We start from the raw sequence: 15274 nt of genomic DNA, 5'->3' as shown, positions 1-15274 counted from the left end.
TAATTAAACCGAACTGATGAGAGTTAATAGAGTCGAAACTACTCGTCAAGTTCTTGCACAATTCAAATCATAGAAAATTTGTATTAAAAATTATTTTCTAGAGTCTATGTTTCCAAAGAAAGACCCCTAGACCACATATTAAAAGGGAAACTCATGGCTTCGGTGTTCTACGAAGTAAGCACTAGAACGTGCAGCAGTTTTGCTGCTGCTATGCAAAGATTAGGTGGAAGTGTAATCTACATGGATGAAAGCAGTTCTTCTGTGAAAAAAGGAGAGACTTTGGCAGATTCCCTTGCCATTATGGCTGGATATTCTGACGTCGTCATCCTGAGGTATCCTGGGCGGAAAACAGTTCTTGTACGTTGTAGCAATGGAACTAAATTTCTTTGACAACAACAATTTTGCTTTCAGAAAGCCTCATTGCAGTGCAGAAAACCAATTATAAACGCAGGCAATGGAATAGGAGAACATCCTAGCCAGGCCCTTCTGGATGTTTTTACAATCCGAGAGGAAATTGGAACAGTAAATGGCCTGGTGATTACTTTGGTAGGAGATTTGAAAAACGGACGTACTGTGCATTCATTGGCCAAATTGTTAACATTGTATAACGTTAATTTACGGTACGTCTGTACGTCGAATCTGAGGATGCCGCCGGAAATAATGAAATTTGTTGCTGAGAGGGGGATTCACCAGCAGGAATTTAACACCCTGGAAGAGGTCCTGCCAGATACCGATGTGCTTTATATGACCAGGATTCAACAGGAAAGATTTGCCACTCCTGAGGATTATAAGAAGGCAAGTCTGAATAATAATCATATAATAAGTAACATTATAGAAAAATGAGAAAAAATAAAGTACCTGCATGGATTAATAAACATTCCAATCCATGCAGATTGTGCAAAATTCAATATACCTTTAATGTATTTTGGAGATTTGTTGCAACAAAGTAATTTTTTGTTTTTTTTAGGAACTTCTATTTACTTAGATTAATTTTTACAGTCAAGGTAAAAAAAATCTGTGAATAATCGAAATGATTAAAGAACAATTTCTATAGTAAGATTACAATTTTTGTTTCACTCTTGGTTCACATATAGTTCTTTATCGTGCCAAGACATTTTTGCGCTATTTCACATTACGATAAGACAATAATGTAGCGATATGAATAAATCCATTAGGTGGAATCAAATTTCCTCAAAATATGCGATACCGAAGGAAAAAAGGAAAACCTTGTCTTAACAATAATAACATTTAACGTAATTTTTTTCGTTTCTTTCAGGCTTGTGGTCATTTTACTGTAACTCCGCAGCTAATGACGAAGGCCAAAAAAAGAATGATCGTGATGCATCCGCTGCCCAGAGTGGATGAAATCAGCCCCGAATTCGATAGTGATCCCAGGGCTGCTTACTTTAGACAAGCAGAAGGGGGAATGTATGTCAGGATGGCCCTATTATCGATGGTTCTAGGACGTTGTTAAATTATTACCGATTAATTTACAAATATCTTCAATACGTTTGATGCGGATTGTGTTTTTTTTTTCATTTTTTTGAAGAGAGGAACAATACCTCGCACACCAGCAGATATTGTCTACTGGTGCACGAGACGTTATTCCCCCCAACAAAAAAATAAATAAATGAATTTTTATTGAGTCTGACCATAGATCTAATAAATAAAAGGAAGTTACACTGTTTTTTTTTATTATGAAAATAACTGTTGATCATTAAAATGCCTTGCAGTGGGTAATGAAGCGGTATAATGCAATCCCTGGCCTTCTTTCTGATATTAAAACAACTGCTGCAATCCTTTCCAAACACTGAGTAAATTAGGGTAGAAGGCATTCAAATGCTTTCAAATTCAAGTCATATATATTTACAATATAGAAAACAACACATTTTATTATGGCTACTGCATAATACTTATGGTAAAACTCCTTTTTGTTATCACTGAAGACAATCGACGATTTTAGCACGCTGTAGTGTGCATAAAGGCATGTTCCAAAAATAAGCTCCAACGGACATATCTCCTGAATATGTCGAGCCGCACATTCACTATTCGTTCCGGATGCGATACTCACATTCATAGGATATACGATTTTCGAACAATTGCAGTTACTGAGATCATGTATAGTGGATATACTTATATTCTATTTATCTATATCCCATAGGTATTCTTTTGACTGTACTTACACAAAGTCGCATATGCATAGCCAGTACCGGCCCTATGAGGGGGCGAAGTTGGAAGGCGGACTTGCTAAGGCCGGCCCTGTGCATACCACACGAACGGGTTACTAGGTAGAATTAACTAACTATTTATGCTATAACTAACTAATTGACGATTTTAAACGTCAAGGTGTGTTATGAATTTCTCAGTGTTTAGACATGCCGGAATTAAAATTTCTAGTATAATTTTCCTAGTAACCATCATATATCATAACGCATCGTGCTATAATCGTCGATTATAATGCTCCTGCAATGAAAAATTCTATTATTAAGTACATCAAACTATATAATTTTGTGATGTCGAAGGCTCTGCTTCTATATTGGCCACAATACTTCTTTCATCCTCTCTCTGAGATCTTTCCCCTATAGTTGGCAGTTTAGGCAAGGAATTTTGAATTTTCCGCCTCATCCGCTTTTTCAAGGATCTGGCATTCGAATCGTTTATTTTCCTATAAAGTTCATCATTAATTTATTTAGCAAGGAAAATAATGACGAACAGTTCCGACGATTTGGTTGAAATCGGTTTTGCCTTACATAAGAGCAAAATTGTGATATTCAAAAGCAGATTTTCAACTTATTCCAAGGTATTTTGCATCGGTTAATGATCATCCACGTGAATTTGAATATTCTATTGACCTTGTGGTCAGATTTAAATTATTTGGTCATGGAAGTAAGCAATGGAAGAAATGTTGCTAAAAACCGCGATAGGTATCAGGTCTCTTTGATAAATACGGGGCGTTCCTTAATGTCGTGCTAATATTTCAGGTTGTGATTCCTTTGGTCATTTTATGGAGGAAATTTCATGTCCTCAACGGCCCAAGTTTTTAATTACAGGGAGTTGAAATTTTTCTTTTCAAATCATTATTTCCAAATTTCTCAGAAAGTATTTTAGATATTACTTTTAATTTTAGTATGTGTTATAAGGATATAAAACCCCGTATTTTAATAAGAGAAGTAATTCTATTGCTCGACCAGTGGCGTCCTTGCATGCATGTCTTCCAACATTGTTTACACACAAAAGTTGTACGTCACTGACATTTTTTCGTGGAAATATTTTTTCTGATTAGACTGGTCAATTCTATATAAAAAAAATTTTTTACGTTTCTCTCGTTAGACGAGCCGTTGGTTGAAACAATAAAAATAGTTTTAATTAATTTGTTTATTTTAAGAGACTATTATAGATTATTATTTTTTATTAAATATTATATATTTATAGTTTATTATAAGAGACCTTTATCATGTAGATTTGATCAGCATAATCAGAACAACATTCCCGCGAAAAAATGTCAGTGGTGCACCACTTTTTTTGTAAATAATATCGGAAGACATGCATGTAGGGACGCCACTAGTTGGGCGATACAATTACTTTTCTTATTAAAATACGAAGATTTATGTTCTATTAACATACACCAAAATCGAGAGTAAACATCTAAAGTACTTTTTGAAAATGTTAAAAATAACGATTTGCAAGGAAAAAGTACAACACCGTGTAGTTAAAAACTTGTGCTATAGCGGACATATGTTCATATGAACTTTTCTTCATAAAGTGACCTGAGGAATCACACCCTGAGATATTAGCACGCCATTAAGAAACACCCTGTATAATAAAAAAACATAGACAACATTAAAGAATATGAGTGAGTGCTGTTGCGTAATGATCGTAAGGAAGGCAATAAATAGTGCGTTTTTGAAGACTTGTTTTCTGCTTATATATCAATTTTATCTCCCCTCAATAATCAAAAATTCAGTAAATCGATTTACTCATATACGTTTGATAAACTATGGCTTTACTCACTGTTGTCGGCAGTCGATAAACACGGCTAACATAAATATCAAAATTATGACTAAAACCGCTGATATCACAAAAATAACTACAGTTTGCACTTGCTTCGATTCATCCTCTATTATTTGAGTGAGTGATAGGTTGGTCGTGGACTCATTAACTGGAAAAGAAAATTGATTTAAAGACTTGCACTGATATGAAGTGTTCCTGCTAAATCGCATATAGCGAACACGGGAGGTCAATAATGTTTTATTAAGGTCGAATAAATTTTGCGATATACATTCGTATCTCAGAACGAATTATTATGCAATAAAACAATCTAAGAGGTAGTAAAGTTTCCGGTTAAAGATCGCCTTTCTAATGGGAATTTCACAGCTGTTTATTAATATAGACTAGATTGTACCTTAATACGAACTGTTCATGTAATTTTAATGATGCAATTTTTGCCATTTTAGTGAGGTTACACTGCGCTATTGCTCCACCTGGCTTATTGATACTTTCACAGTTCATGCGGCTTACGTTTCTGCTTAGTTCTTTTAATGGTACCAAGGTGCGACGGCGCTACGGATTTCAGCACAGAAAATTGTTTTTACGCAATTTGCGCCATGACATGCGATTATTTCTTTTATTATAAAAAAAATAAATAAAAAAAATAAAATAAACGCGAAAAATCTGATTTGCGTTTTTTTTTCAGATGCAAAATTGAGTTTATATTGAGTGTATTAAGAACGTAGCTGATTCACAATCGGGTACTCACCATGTTTTTGAAAAACCTCCCTGTTAAGCGTGACATCCATTGAGGAAACCTGAGACAGGGCCTAATCACAAATTAAACAGGAAAGATCAGTAAGTACCAGTCGCTGCGCGTAAAGGTTTAGCAGAAACTGATTAGCGAATAACCTGCGTCTGTTTATACATTAATAAATAATTCATCGCTCATTTCATCGGATCTGAAAGTAAATGGGTAGGTAAACTGGAAAACGTGCCTGCGTCTTATAAACTTTTCCGCTTGTTTTGGAAATTATAGAAAGATGAGTGTCTAATGAACCACTTTAATGAATGCATGCGCGCTATTTGTTTGGTTTCTGCGACACTCAAAAACGCACCATCTCAGTATGACATCAATGAGTCGTGTCCTTAATCTGCAATATTTGCATAGAACTTTGATAACCTTGTTGGTGGTTCGAGTGGTCAAATACAATGAACTGTTACAAGTATGCAGTGTCTATGAAATGGAGTTACCATTTGAATCCATTGAGTGCAAATTAAACGAACGTCTTTGTCAACCACATGCAGGGCCGGCCTTGACAAGTACGCTACACTGAGCAAAATTTTCAATTACCGCCCTCCTAGCCACAAGAAAAACCGCCGACCAGGAAAGTCCACCACCCTGGGTTGTCTCCCAACCGCCACCCCCATGAGACGACACTGGCCATATGCAAGAGGAATATTTATAGACTTAGCATTTTGTCAATTTTTAGAAGTGACGAATGGCCAATGGAGCACAGCAGGATATTCTTTGCAGTGGCACAAAGGATTTGAGTTGCACAAAAATCATATGCACTTCAGTAGCCCCGTTTGCATAGCGAAACCGAAGAAATTTTCCAATATTGGGGAAAAAATGTTGATATTCGGTATATTGCATTTGATGTCTTCTCAAGAAATTCAAAGTAGCGAATTGGCCTAATTATCACGGATTGATTCTAAAAGATCGATTAAATTAATATAGTAGGTGTGTTAGTCACATTATATCCCGAGCTAGTAATTACGCTTTATCTCCTCATATGAAAAAAAAGGGGCGTCTTATCCGATTATGTTTACATGGATTCGAATTTCAGTCAAATCGGTTCAGAGATCTACTAGTGGAGTCGACGGCCAATAGCTGAAAATTCTTTCGGTATTTAATGAATAACTAATAACGTGCCCTATGATAATTAAATAAAAATTAATGAAATATTTAAACATTAAGTAATTATTAAAAGCGTATTAATCATCTCTAATAGAGGCACAATTCTGCCTCTATTTCACTGACTTTACATCTCTAATAGTTTTTGAGATCCCCACGCTAAAAGTCAAGGCTCGCTTCCTTTTCGCGGACACCTTGTATCAGAAAAACGAAATTCCCGTACAATACCTGCAGATATAAAAACATGAAAAATAAAAAACCGATTAATGACTTCTCTCTAAAAATAAATTCTTGAACCCTCACCGAGCTTTGCTCCCCATCAAAGCCATGTTTATTTTCATCTAACGCATTCCGTCTGTATCGCGTGCCAGAATCATACACATGCCTCTACCGGAAGAAACGTGTTTTAAGGGCAAATCTGTTATTCATAAGATTTAATATAAATATATTGAAAATAACATAATGAGTAGGTCACGTAGAGGTCCAACGGTCATAAGTGTCCCAGTTCACAGGAATCAAAGTGGCATTGGCTGTTGCTGTTGTTGCCGTTGCTGCAGTTGTATCCACTTGGAATTTTTAAAAACTGGTTCAGGGAAATTAAAATTAGCGGAAGTGGTGAGTTTTCCGTAAATGTTTTCCTAAAAAAACACATTCTAAGTTGTGAGTTTCAGATTACTGGATTTTTTTGCCAGGGATTGGCATTGCAGTATGGCTCAAGTTATTCAAGCACAATGGGATTATCATTTCAGTCCTTTGTTAATAATGTAACTTGGTGCTTTCTGACTACCTTTCTATTGCTCATATGTTACATATTTTCGCCAAAATCGATTAATCTCGTTAAGTCATCTCTTTTTGTAAGTATTGCAATTCAAGATATACTGCATAAGTGGCTAATCAAAGTAATATTCATTCAGGAAGTGTTATTCAATGTACTTGCTGCACTGACGTATCTAAGCACGTGTTCTTATTTGGGATATGTCGTTAATATGGTTCTCGAACCAGTCTTTATGATTACGCCACATTACCAAGTGTACCCTGCCATGAGTGCTGCATATGTAAGTTAGGTACTATATAAGGTGGTACAGATAAATATCCCAATTTCAAAGCTCCGGCTTTCAACCAACGTGACTTTTAACTGCTCCTCTTATACATATTACACAGGCTGTAACATATCATCATGGAGATATTTCAGGGCGTGATAGTGCTCTGCAAAATAATTTAAAAATTTTAATAGACCCATCGTCAAAAACGCACTATTTTCAATATACAAGGTGGCACATTCTTAAGAGTTTTTATAATATTGTTTTCGTTTAGATTTATTTTTGTTTTAAGGAATTTGATTAAATGTTACAAATTGCTTCAGATAGTTGATAACTGAGCCGGATAATTTTTTTCCTTGACATTCTTAGTTTGTATTGATAGATATTCTTGCAAATTTTGCGAAAACAGTGAAAGATATCCAAATTCTGCAAGAGACCAAAAAGCTCAAGAATTGAAGAGAAAATTTTAATTCGGTGTCAGAATTCATACAGGGTCTCAAAGAAAATAGGTGTACGAAATTTAAATAATTTAACTCATGGCACACGTGAGAAAATGCAAAGTATGAGAAAAAATGCTAAACTTTGTCGTCCTACGTATCGAAAATAGTGCGTTTTTGACCATGAATCTATTAACAATTTTTTATTATTTTGCAGAGTATCATCGCCCCCTGAAATGTCTCCATGATTATATGTTACGTCCTGTTTAAAGTGAATACTTTTTAATGCAGGTACATAACATTATCGTTTACCTTTTACAGATAATAAAATGTTGTTTCAGATGGCCGGTTCCGTTCTAGGTTTAATCTACGCATATGATGCTTACAAATCCTACCGGTACTTTAGAGGTTTCAGGTATTAAAGATATGGTCTGCAGGCCTAAAAATATCTGAATCGAAGTAAAACATCCATCATAACTTATTTGTGATAAGACGTTAATTATTATTTCAATTTTTTTGCCTTCAAATATTAAAAATTAATTAATTTCTAGAAGGAAATTTAATTTCTTTAGGAGAAATTTGTACATAATTACTATTTAAGAATATAGAATATGACTCGCCTGTTTTTGGTATGACTAAAAAAAAATAAACTGAATTATTTGACTTCTACTATTGGTACATTTGCATCTTTTTACAGCTTGGTTGAAAACGTAAGTAATTAATGAATTTATAAAATTAAAGTAAAACAGACTTAAACTCGTTTATAATTATTAAAATAATCCATCACACAATTTTATCTGGATAATTTGGCGAATACATAATTGCAGGATGCTGCGCTTCCATGGTACGACTGTATAGTTTACACGCAAATGAATCAGCAATTTTACTTCGCCACGTTCTCACTCGATATTCTAATATTATATTTAGTCCACATGCAAGTAGAAATTTGAGTAATTCTTTTGAAAATTTTTAAATGTTTCATTTGTCATATGAGTGTAACAATCAACACGAGTTATTCAAGTACATTCGTGAAATATTGCTACATATTCCAGGTTTAATTAATGTAGGAATATTTCAGAACCTATTCTAGTAGAAGAGGATTCAAGTATCGGTTTTTTTGGACGATTCCTTAAAGTTGTTTAAAGAGTATATAATGTTGTCTAGATTATTTTTTAAATAGTTATTGTAGATACTTTCCAGGTATCTTGAACCTTAGGTTAATTCGGGTTAGCTATGTATCCTGTGTCTCTAATATTTCGATACCTACCTCAGGTTTTCGTTAATGATGACCCTTTATTATAAAGCAAGGTTTATCAATGGTAAAATATAAAACTTCTTAATGGTTTGAACATTCGATATAATTAATAGTATATATTTAATTCATTTTAAGTTTAAATCTTAAGTCACGTAACAAAAACATATACAGTTACTTGCAAAATTAAGTATACGCCTATTAATTTTTTAAACAATCTAAAGAAATTCAAGATTTAATTGATTTTCAAATGAAATTTTTTTATTATATTAATTCGTACACATCCCAAATCAATATTACAACAAAAAAACTGAAAAAAGATTTATAGGTCATTATTATAATCAAAAAACAAGAAAATATACGAAAAAGATGACATAAAATTGAGGGTACATTTATTTTTATTTACAGAAATACTTAAAAGATGTAAATAAAAATGAAGAAAAAAAATTATTCATCAATTTTTATTATTTTATCCAGTTGTCCTGTAAAAACAAGTCAGTTTTAATAAAAACGGCTCATATATGTAGTGAAACTTCTATCGAAATACGAAAACAAATTATGAAATGATACCATTAAGCAAAATCTTTTCAAGAGTTAGGAAAATTAGTTGGTAGAGCTCATTCGACGATACAGAAAAGTATTTCTTGTTATGGTTTTAAAGAAAAAATTACATAGCTGGCAGAGGAAGAAAAAAGATCTTGACTCCTATAGATGAACTATTAATTTTATGGAAAATGAAAGAAAATTCGTTTTCTTACCAAAATTATATGTTGCAGTTGACAAGAGAATCCAATTTTCTATATCAGTGGAAACAATTCACAGAGTACTCCGAATGTATAGTTATCATGGACGAATTGTTGGTAAGAAGTTATTTATTTCAAAACAAAATAGACTAAAAAGATTAAACCTCGATAAAATATATGTAATATGATAATACAGTTTAGAAGAACATATTTTCCGATGAAACGAAAATTAATTTATTTTGTTAAGATGACCGTCAAATCCTTTCGAGGAAACCAAATACTGCTTTGAAACCAAAACATACAGTTGCAATTGTTAAACACACAGGTGGTAGTGTTGCATTATGAGATTGTATGGGGAGCCATGGAACTGGAATTTTGAAATTTGTTAACGATATAATGGAAACACACAAATACTTACAAATTTTGAAAAATAGCATGCAACGTTCTGTGCAAAAATGAAGAATATCCCAATATTACTATTTTCACCACGACAATACGCCAAAACATAACGCAATAGTAGGGACACTTGGCTCATCTATAATGTTCCGCATCTATTAAATCCACCCTCTTCAGTTTCCAAACATCTACCCAATAGAAAATTTGTAGTGAAAAGTTAAAAGAATGATCAAAAATCGTTAACCTTCAAATATAACAGCAATTAGTGACGCGGATCACTCCATTTTTATACACGGATAAATTAGTTGTTTCTAAGCCTGATCGTTTGAAAGCTGTTATTGAAACTAAGAGCTACTCAACTAATTATTAAAATTTAATATTGTATCTTAGTTACCTCATGTTCATAAGATGTACATTCAATTGTATCATAGTTTTCCTACATTTTTTTATTTTTGAATATAACAGTTACTTATAAATATATTTTTTTCAATTTTTCTATTGTAATATTGATTTTGAATGTGAGAATTAGAATAACAAAAATTTATTATTTGGAAACCATTTAAATACTGAATTTCTCTAAACTGTTTAAAAATTAGATAGATGTATACTCAATTTTGTGAGTAACTGTAGGTAATGCCTATCTTAAATTATTATAAAATCACTTCGAAAATATAATCGATTAAAAACAATGTATTAATGTGTAAACGAAATGTAGATGTGTGAAATAGAAATGTAAGGCTTTACTAAAGCCAGTAGAGCCTCCTATCGTCTCTTCTTACTTGAAGCATGGTAACATGGCGATATATCTTTAAGGCAGGGCCCAATTTGAGATTCAAGTTAGTTAACACATCAAGTCTTTTCAGTAATAGCAAGGAACGACCGTCAATTTCCTGAAAAGAAAAATAAAAACCTTGCTGTAGGACTCTCCATGTCGGTTCCAAAAAAAAAACTCGCACATAAATGACCAGAATACTCACGGCACCAAAACTATTTCGCTTACCTGTTCTTTAAACACTTTGGCTTCCTCAGGAAAATACTGTGCGAAATACTCATAAACATCATCCGGCGTCCAGTGGGTGGCATCTGGAATCGAAGGATCAATATCGTGATCCTCTTGATCGGATTCTTTTCCACTATTCGAGTCGGACTCTCCTTCTTGTTCGGGAGATTCCGATTGATTCTTCCCACGTCGACTTGAATCTGAAGGTGTGGTGCTGCGTGAAGGTGAATCATATGGTGAAGGTATTCCAGAAGAGTTTGAGTGGGAAGATGTTCCTTTAATAACTGAAATATATTCATTATAGATTAATGCTTGTAAATTGGAGACACTATAAAATACCATTGTCCTTGTTGATGGTTATTGTATGACTGATCCCCAATGGGGGGACTCCAATGGGGTCATCTCCAATATTGGATTGAATGTCATTCAGTTTTAATTCATCAGTAACATGACAGTTAACACACAACCACCCTTGACCATCCCTTATTTTGTCAGTAATCCTTGGCTGATGGCAGGAAGCATGATAACCATCTGCACATACTGAGCAAACTATTAGATTGCCCTAGGAGGAAAAATGGGAATTCATTGAAATACATTAGAAAATTTTTTAAACACTCACTGCATCTGATGTTTCATAACAAACCACACAGGTTTTACAATGAGGGCACTGCCAAGTGTTATCTGGGTACATTTTCAACATCATGTCTTCACCATTTAAACAGGCATAGTGAGCTGAAATTATGAAATTATTTAAGTAATTAGTAAATATGTAAACACCTTGTAGAAAACTAATTGAAAAATGAAAATACCTTTGAGACCTTTCATTACAAAACTTACCCTTGTTACTGCATTCTCGACAAGCGACCATTCTATCATTAAGTCCCTTTTTGCTCTGATTATGACACACTGAACATACTCCTCCATGATCACGGCTGCTCGTAGAACTGCGGGAATCTGGCCTAGACTCCTCATCACGCCGGCTATGGCCATTTTGTTTGTCCATCGTTGCTTTATTAAGGGACCCTAATGGACGTCCTCGTTTCTTGGGGACATGAGTATCTGATGGATCAAATACTTTTTTGGCTTTCTGTAATTAACATTAATAAATTGTAACACAATGAAAATTCTTTCCTAGTTAAAATTGAAAATCTTGAATTTGGTAATATACCTACAACTGAGTATTTTATTAGAATCTGCTTGTGTTGCCTTTTAGTTCATGTTAAATATTGTTGCTAGATGTCTTTATTAGTTACTTATGGGCAAATTATTAATGTGCTCTCAACTTTAAGTGTAGGCTAATGTCCGTAGAAATGTAAAAAAACAACCCAGATGTTGGGCAGGTTCTTGATTTCTATGGAAACTAGCTTAGTGTTGAAGTTACTTACATATAAGAGCTCAGGGCTCCTATGAGAACTTTACAAATAAAAGTTACAGTCTGCAATCATGGTTTTTCTAAAGCAAAACACTGAGGGGCTTCATTGATGTACAATATCTGAAAATTGTGCATTATTTGGGAATTAGATCTGTTCTGAAGCATCAATGCCACTCAGGTTTGGCCTATACACTAAATTGATATTTACAAATTTAAAAGAGAACCCAAAAGACAATCAGCATCAAGTAAATTTATGATATATAAGATGTGTTGGGATTAAAGCTAGTTTGCTCCTTAGAACCACTTCTTACATATATGTAGGTAATTAATTATTTACATAAAGGGTTCAAGTCAGAATGGGTCATGTTCAATATAGCATTTGAAGAGTTCTGAGGGGATAACTAATAAGTGTTATACACCAAAAATCTCAAAAGTGTCTGGGAAATATCTCAAAACATGTGTGAGTAAATGTTTTATTGATCTACCCCTCAGAGCGTGCCCTTCATATGTGAATTATGTTTAAGGAATTTATAATTTAATATTTTTGCCTACTGCTTTTGTAGTTTGCATTCACATCTGCCCTACTTACAGGTCTCATTTTCATTTCTGTGAAGCTTTATCGTAAATATATATTATTTAGTTCTCTCCTGTGACTCCTGTGGATTTGTTCAAAGCAATAAAGTATCAATTTACAAGGGGTGATCATCTAATAAACTGGTAGTAGGCGCCGAGCTCTGAACGTAGGGGCTTTGATTAATTTATTTGCAATCACAACATAACAGATGAATTTATCCAAGACATGCCTTTGATGTTTCAACGCCTACTTGAGGTTTTTTTTAATGATTATTTAATGGAATTAAATTGGAAAGCTGAATATTAGATATCCAACCCTAATCAATACTTCCAACGTAGGACACAATTAAGAGTAATAAGTAAAACATAAAAAACAGATGTTAAGTGTCAATGTCAACTTCTAACCTTTCAAGAATCATATGGAGAAACAAATGAACCGAGGGGAAAGGTGATGGGAATAGTATTTTGTTTTAATTTTTTAAAATGACAAATTTATGTTCATCTGATCTTTTTTCTTAGTTTTTATGCGTTTATTTTGACATTTAGCAAGTTCGTCCCTTTAAATAAACATAAACATAAAAGCAGTTAATCATATCATGAATGTTCTGTTTGGTCTTGCTGTGGCGGAGAGATTTTTCTTTAATGAAAAATTAAAGATAAACATTCACAATAGATGGCACGAACTTATATCTTTTTTCATTTGACAGAGGACGTGACGCATGAAAAAAGAAAACAAGTGCAAGTGCACTAAAAAATATACTGACCTTACGGCGTCCGCCCAGTCGGACATTTCCATTGTCAGATGGTTTGTCATCGCCAGAGTCAATCGCTTCTTTTTTCATTGATAATTTTTCCTGTTGCCTTTGGGCAGCCTGCATCTTGGCGATCATTCTTCTTTTCGGTTTAATTGCCGCATGACTGTGTCTATCGCGTTCTACGTCTGCGCTAAAATTATCGCTAGCGCTCCCATTCTCCGTGCTGTAATTTCGTTTGGGCAAAATAGGAGGGTACGACTTTTGTTCGGTGGAATCTGCGGCTTTCGGCATCCATTGTTGCTTATCCGCGGTACACGGCCCCAATAGATAGTTGCCGTTTTCGAGCTTAATCAAGTTGCCCCGCTCCACTTCTCTGACCAGCAATATTGCAATGTAGCTGCGCGTGTATTTCGCGCTGTCTTTGGCCAAAATGTTGTCCATTATTTCTTTGGACGGGACTCCGACTTCCAAATAATCGGGCTCTTCCATTACCAACTCGCCAAAAACGTTCGTCAACAGTTCCATAAACTTCTGGCTGTTAAAGGCCGATTTGCTTATTGCCCTCAGATTACCTGCGGAGTAGCCTCGGGCTTCGCGATGACGCATTTGGGCCCACTTTTTGGCCGCATTTCTGTAACTTATGTTGCCTTTGTACTCCACCTTCAGGACGATATTGTTGGCGACGCACCACTCTAAATCGGCTTTTGCCTCGGAGGAGTTTACATGGAAACGTCGAAACAGATAATTGCATATTCTTGTGACATCCGGCCGGGCTTTTCTTTTTCGCAGCTGGTCAATAGCTTCCAGAATTCTCTCTCGATTACGGGAGGTCGGTGCGTTGTTCATTGTCCCACCTATTTTTAAAGTTTACATTAAAACAGGTCGGAATTGTAACGAGTGATTAGAAATCTTAGTGGAAATAAATTACGGAAAGGCGACAATACAGCGGCAACTGACGCGCGATGCGCCACCGGGCGCACTTCTAACACACGAGTTCCATTTAATAATCTTATCAAACTTCTCCAGATAGACGAATTTGATGCAGCTACTTCCCGAAATAAATTCCACCAATCTAAACACTCTGCTCACATAAATTATTAACAAAAACTTGAACAAGAGTTAATCGTGGGGATTAGCAACGCCCGCAACAACTATAATGAACGAAATAAAAGACCGAATTACGGCTGAGGCGCGCAGAAGACAGGAAGGCATGCAAACTACCTCGCGTCGGGTTTTTACCTGTTCCAAAGTCCCAAAACGGTTTGAAACACTTATAACTTTAGCGCAATCACTTTCCTGATGGATTGCGGATTATTTAAACCACTTTTCAATGTTGTGCGTCACATAAATCTATGAGAAAAACGCAAAAAACATGCGGCTTTTTCACGCACTTATCCGGAGACCAAACGCTCTTCGAGCGGCCACGACGGGTTTGGTTTTCCGTGTTGCGACAACCGGTCAGGGTCGGCATACATCGATTCGGCGGGATCTACCGAAATCGTGACGCTAATCTACCAAGCACGCTTCATACGCAGGGTGTCCATTTGTGCAGCTCGGCCATAGGGATCTCGGTAACTATAACAGATACGGGGTCGGATATATTAGGAAAAAATTGCGCAATTTCGAGCTTAATCATATGCCCTTTTAAAATTTTAAATGCGCCGATTGCGTTCGGAGATATTCGAAAAAAATGAAATATTATAAAAATGGTTTTATTTTTTCTTCGGCTTATTTAGCGAGATAATTCGAAATTATTGACACGTCGTCATTGCACCTTTCCTCTTGCACAAGGTGACGATGT

At 35.0% G+C, this 15274-nt stretch overlaps 4 protein-coding genes across 4 annotated transcripts in view; 2 read left to right on the top strand and 2 right to left on the bottom strand.

Annotated features, from left to right (window-relative positions):
- Nucleotides 1–1682, top strand: part of rudimentary (carbamoyl-phosphate synthetase 2, aspartate transcarbamylase, and dihydroorotase rudimentary) — a 41373-nt gene extending 39691 nt beyond the window's left edge. Inside the window, exons 19-21 of the mRNA XM_066391584.1 lie at nucleotides 102–357; nucleotides 412–795; nucleotides 1277–1682. Of these exons, the coding sequence (XP_066247681.1) occupies nucleotides 102–357; nucleotides 412–795; nucleotides 1277–1474 (838 nt within the window). The 3' untranslated portion in view covers nucleotides 1475–1682. The remainder of the gene's footprint in view (nucleotides 1–101; nucleotides 358–411; nucleotides 796–1276) is intronic.
- A 205-nt stretch (nucleotides 1683–1887) lies between these two features.
- LOC136409877 (uncharacterized) lies at nucleotides 1888–5076 on the bottom strand. Its single transcript, XM_066391706.1, has 3 exons — nucleotides 4757–5076; nucleotides 4012–4159; nucleotides 1888–2665 (listed from the first exon to the last, which is right to left on the bottom strand). Exons 1-3 carry the CDS (start codon nucleotides 4794–4796, stop codon nucleotides 2494–2496), a joined length of 360 nt encoding a protein of 119 aa, XP_066247803.1. The 5' UTR covers nucleotides 4797–5076; the 3' UTR covers nucleotides 1888–2493.
- Nucleotides 5077–6194: 1118 nt separating this feature from the next.
- On the top strand, nucleotides 6195–7997 carry sing (MARVEL domain-containing protein sing). Its single transcript, XM_066391764.1, has 4 exons — nucleotides 6195–6520; nucleotides 6577–6759; nucleotides 6820–6960; nucleotides 7724–7997. Exons 1-4 carry the CDS (start codon nucleotides 6368–6370, stop codon nucleotides 7802–7804), a joined length of 558 nt encoding a protein of 185 aa, XP_066247861.1. The 5' UTR covers nucleotides 6195–6367; the 3' UTR covers nucleotides 7805–7997.
- Nucleotides 7998–10445: 2448 nt separating this feature from the next.
- On the bottom strand, nucleotides 10446–14903 carry Lint-O (L(3)mbt interactor in ovarian somatic cells). The gene is made up of 7 exons (XM_066391791.1): nucleotides 14713–14903; nucleotides 13483–14327; nucleotides 11611–11860; nucleotides 11393–11505; nucleotides 11113–11335; nucleotides 10774–11057; nucleotides 10446–10663 (listed from the first exon to the last, which is right to left on the bottom strand). Exons 2-7 carry the CDS (start codon nucleotides 14317–14319, stop codon nucleotides 10517–10519), a joined length of 1854 nt encoding a protein of 617 aa, XP_066247888.1. The 5' UTR covers nucleotides 14320–14327; nucleotides 14713–14903; the 3' UTR covers nucleotides 10446–10516.
- Between the last annotated feature and the right edge of the window lie 371 nt (nucleotides 14904–15274).

Source organism: Euwallacea similis, chromosome 7 (genome assembly GCF_039881205.1).
Source record: "Euwallacea similis isolate ESF13 chromosome 7, ESF131.1, whole genome shotgun sequence".
Lineage (NCBI taxonomy): Eukaryota > Metazoa > Arthropoda > Insecta > Coleoptera > Curculionidae > Euwallacea > Euwallacea similis.
The sequence above is the reverse complement of the archived record's forward strand: the minus strand, read 5'-3'. Positions and strand labels throughout refer to the sequence as shown.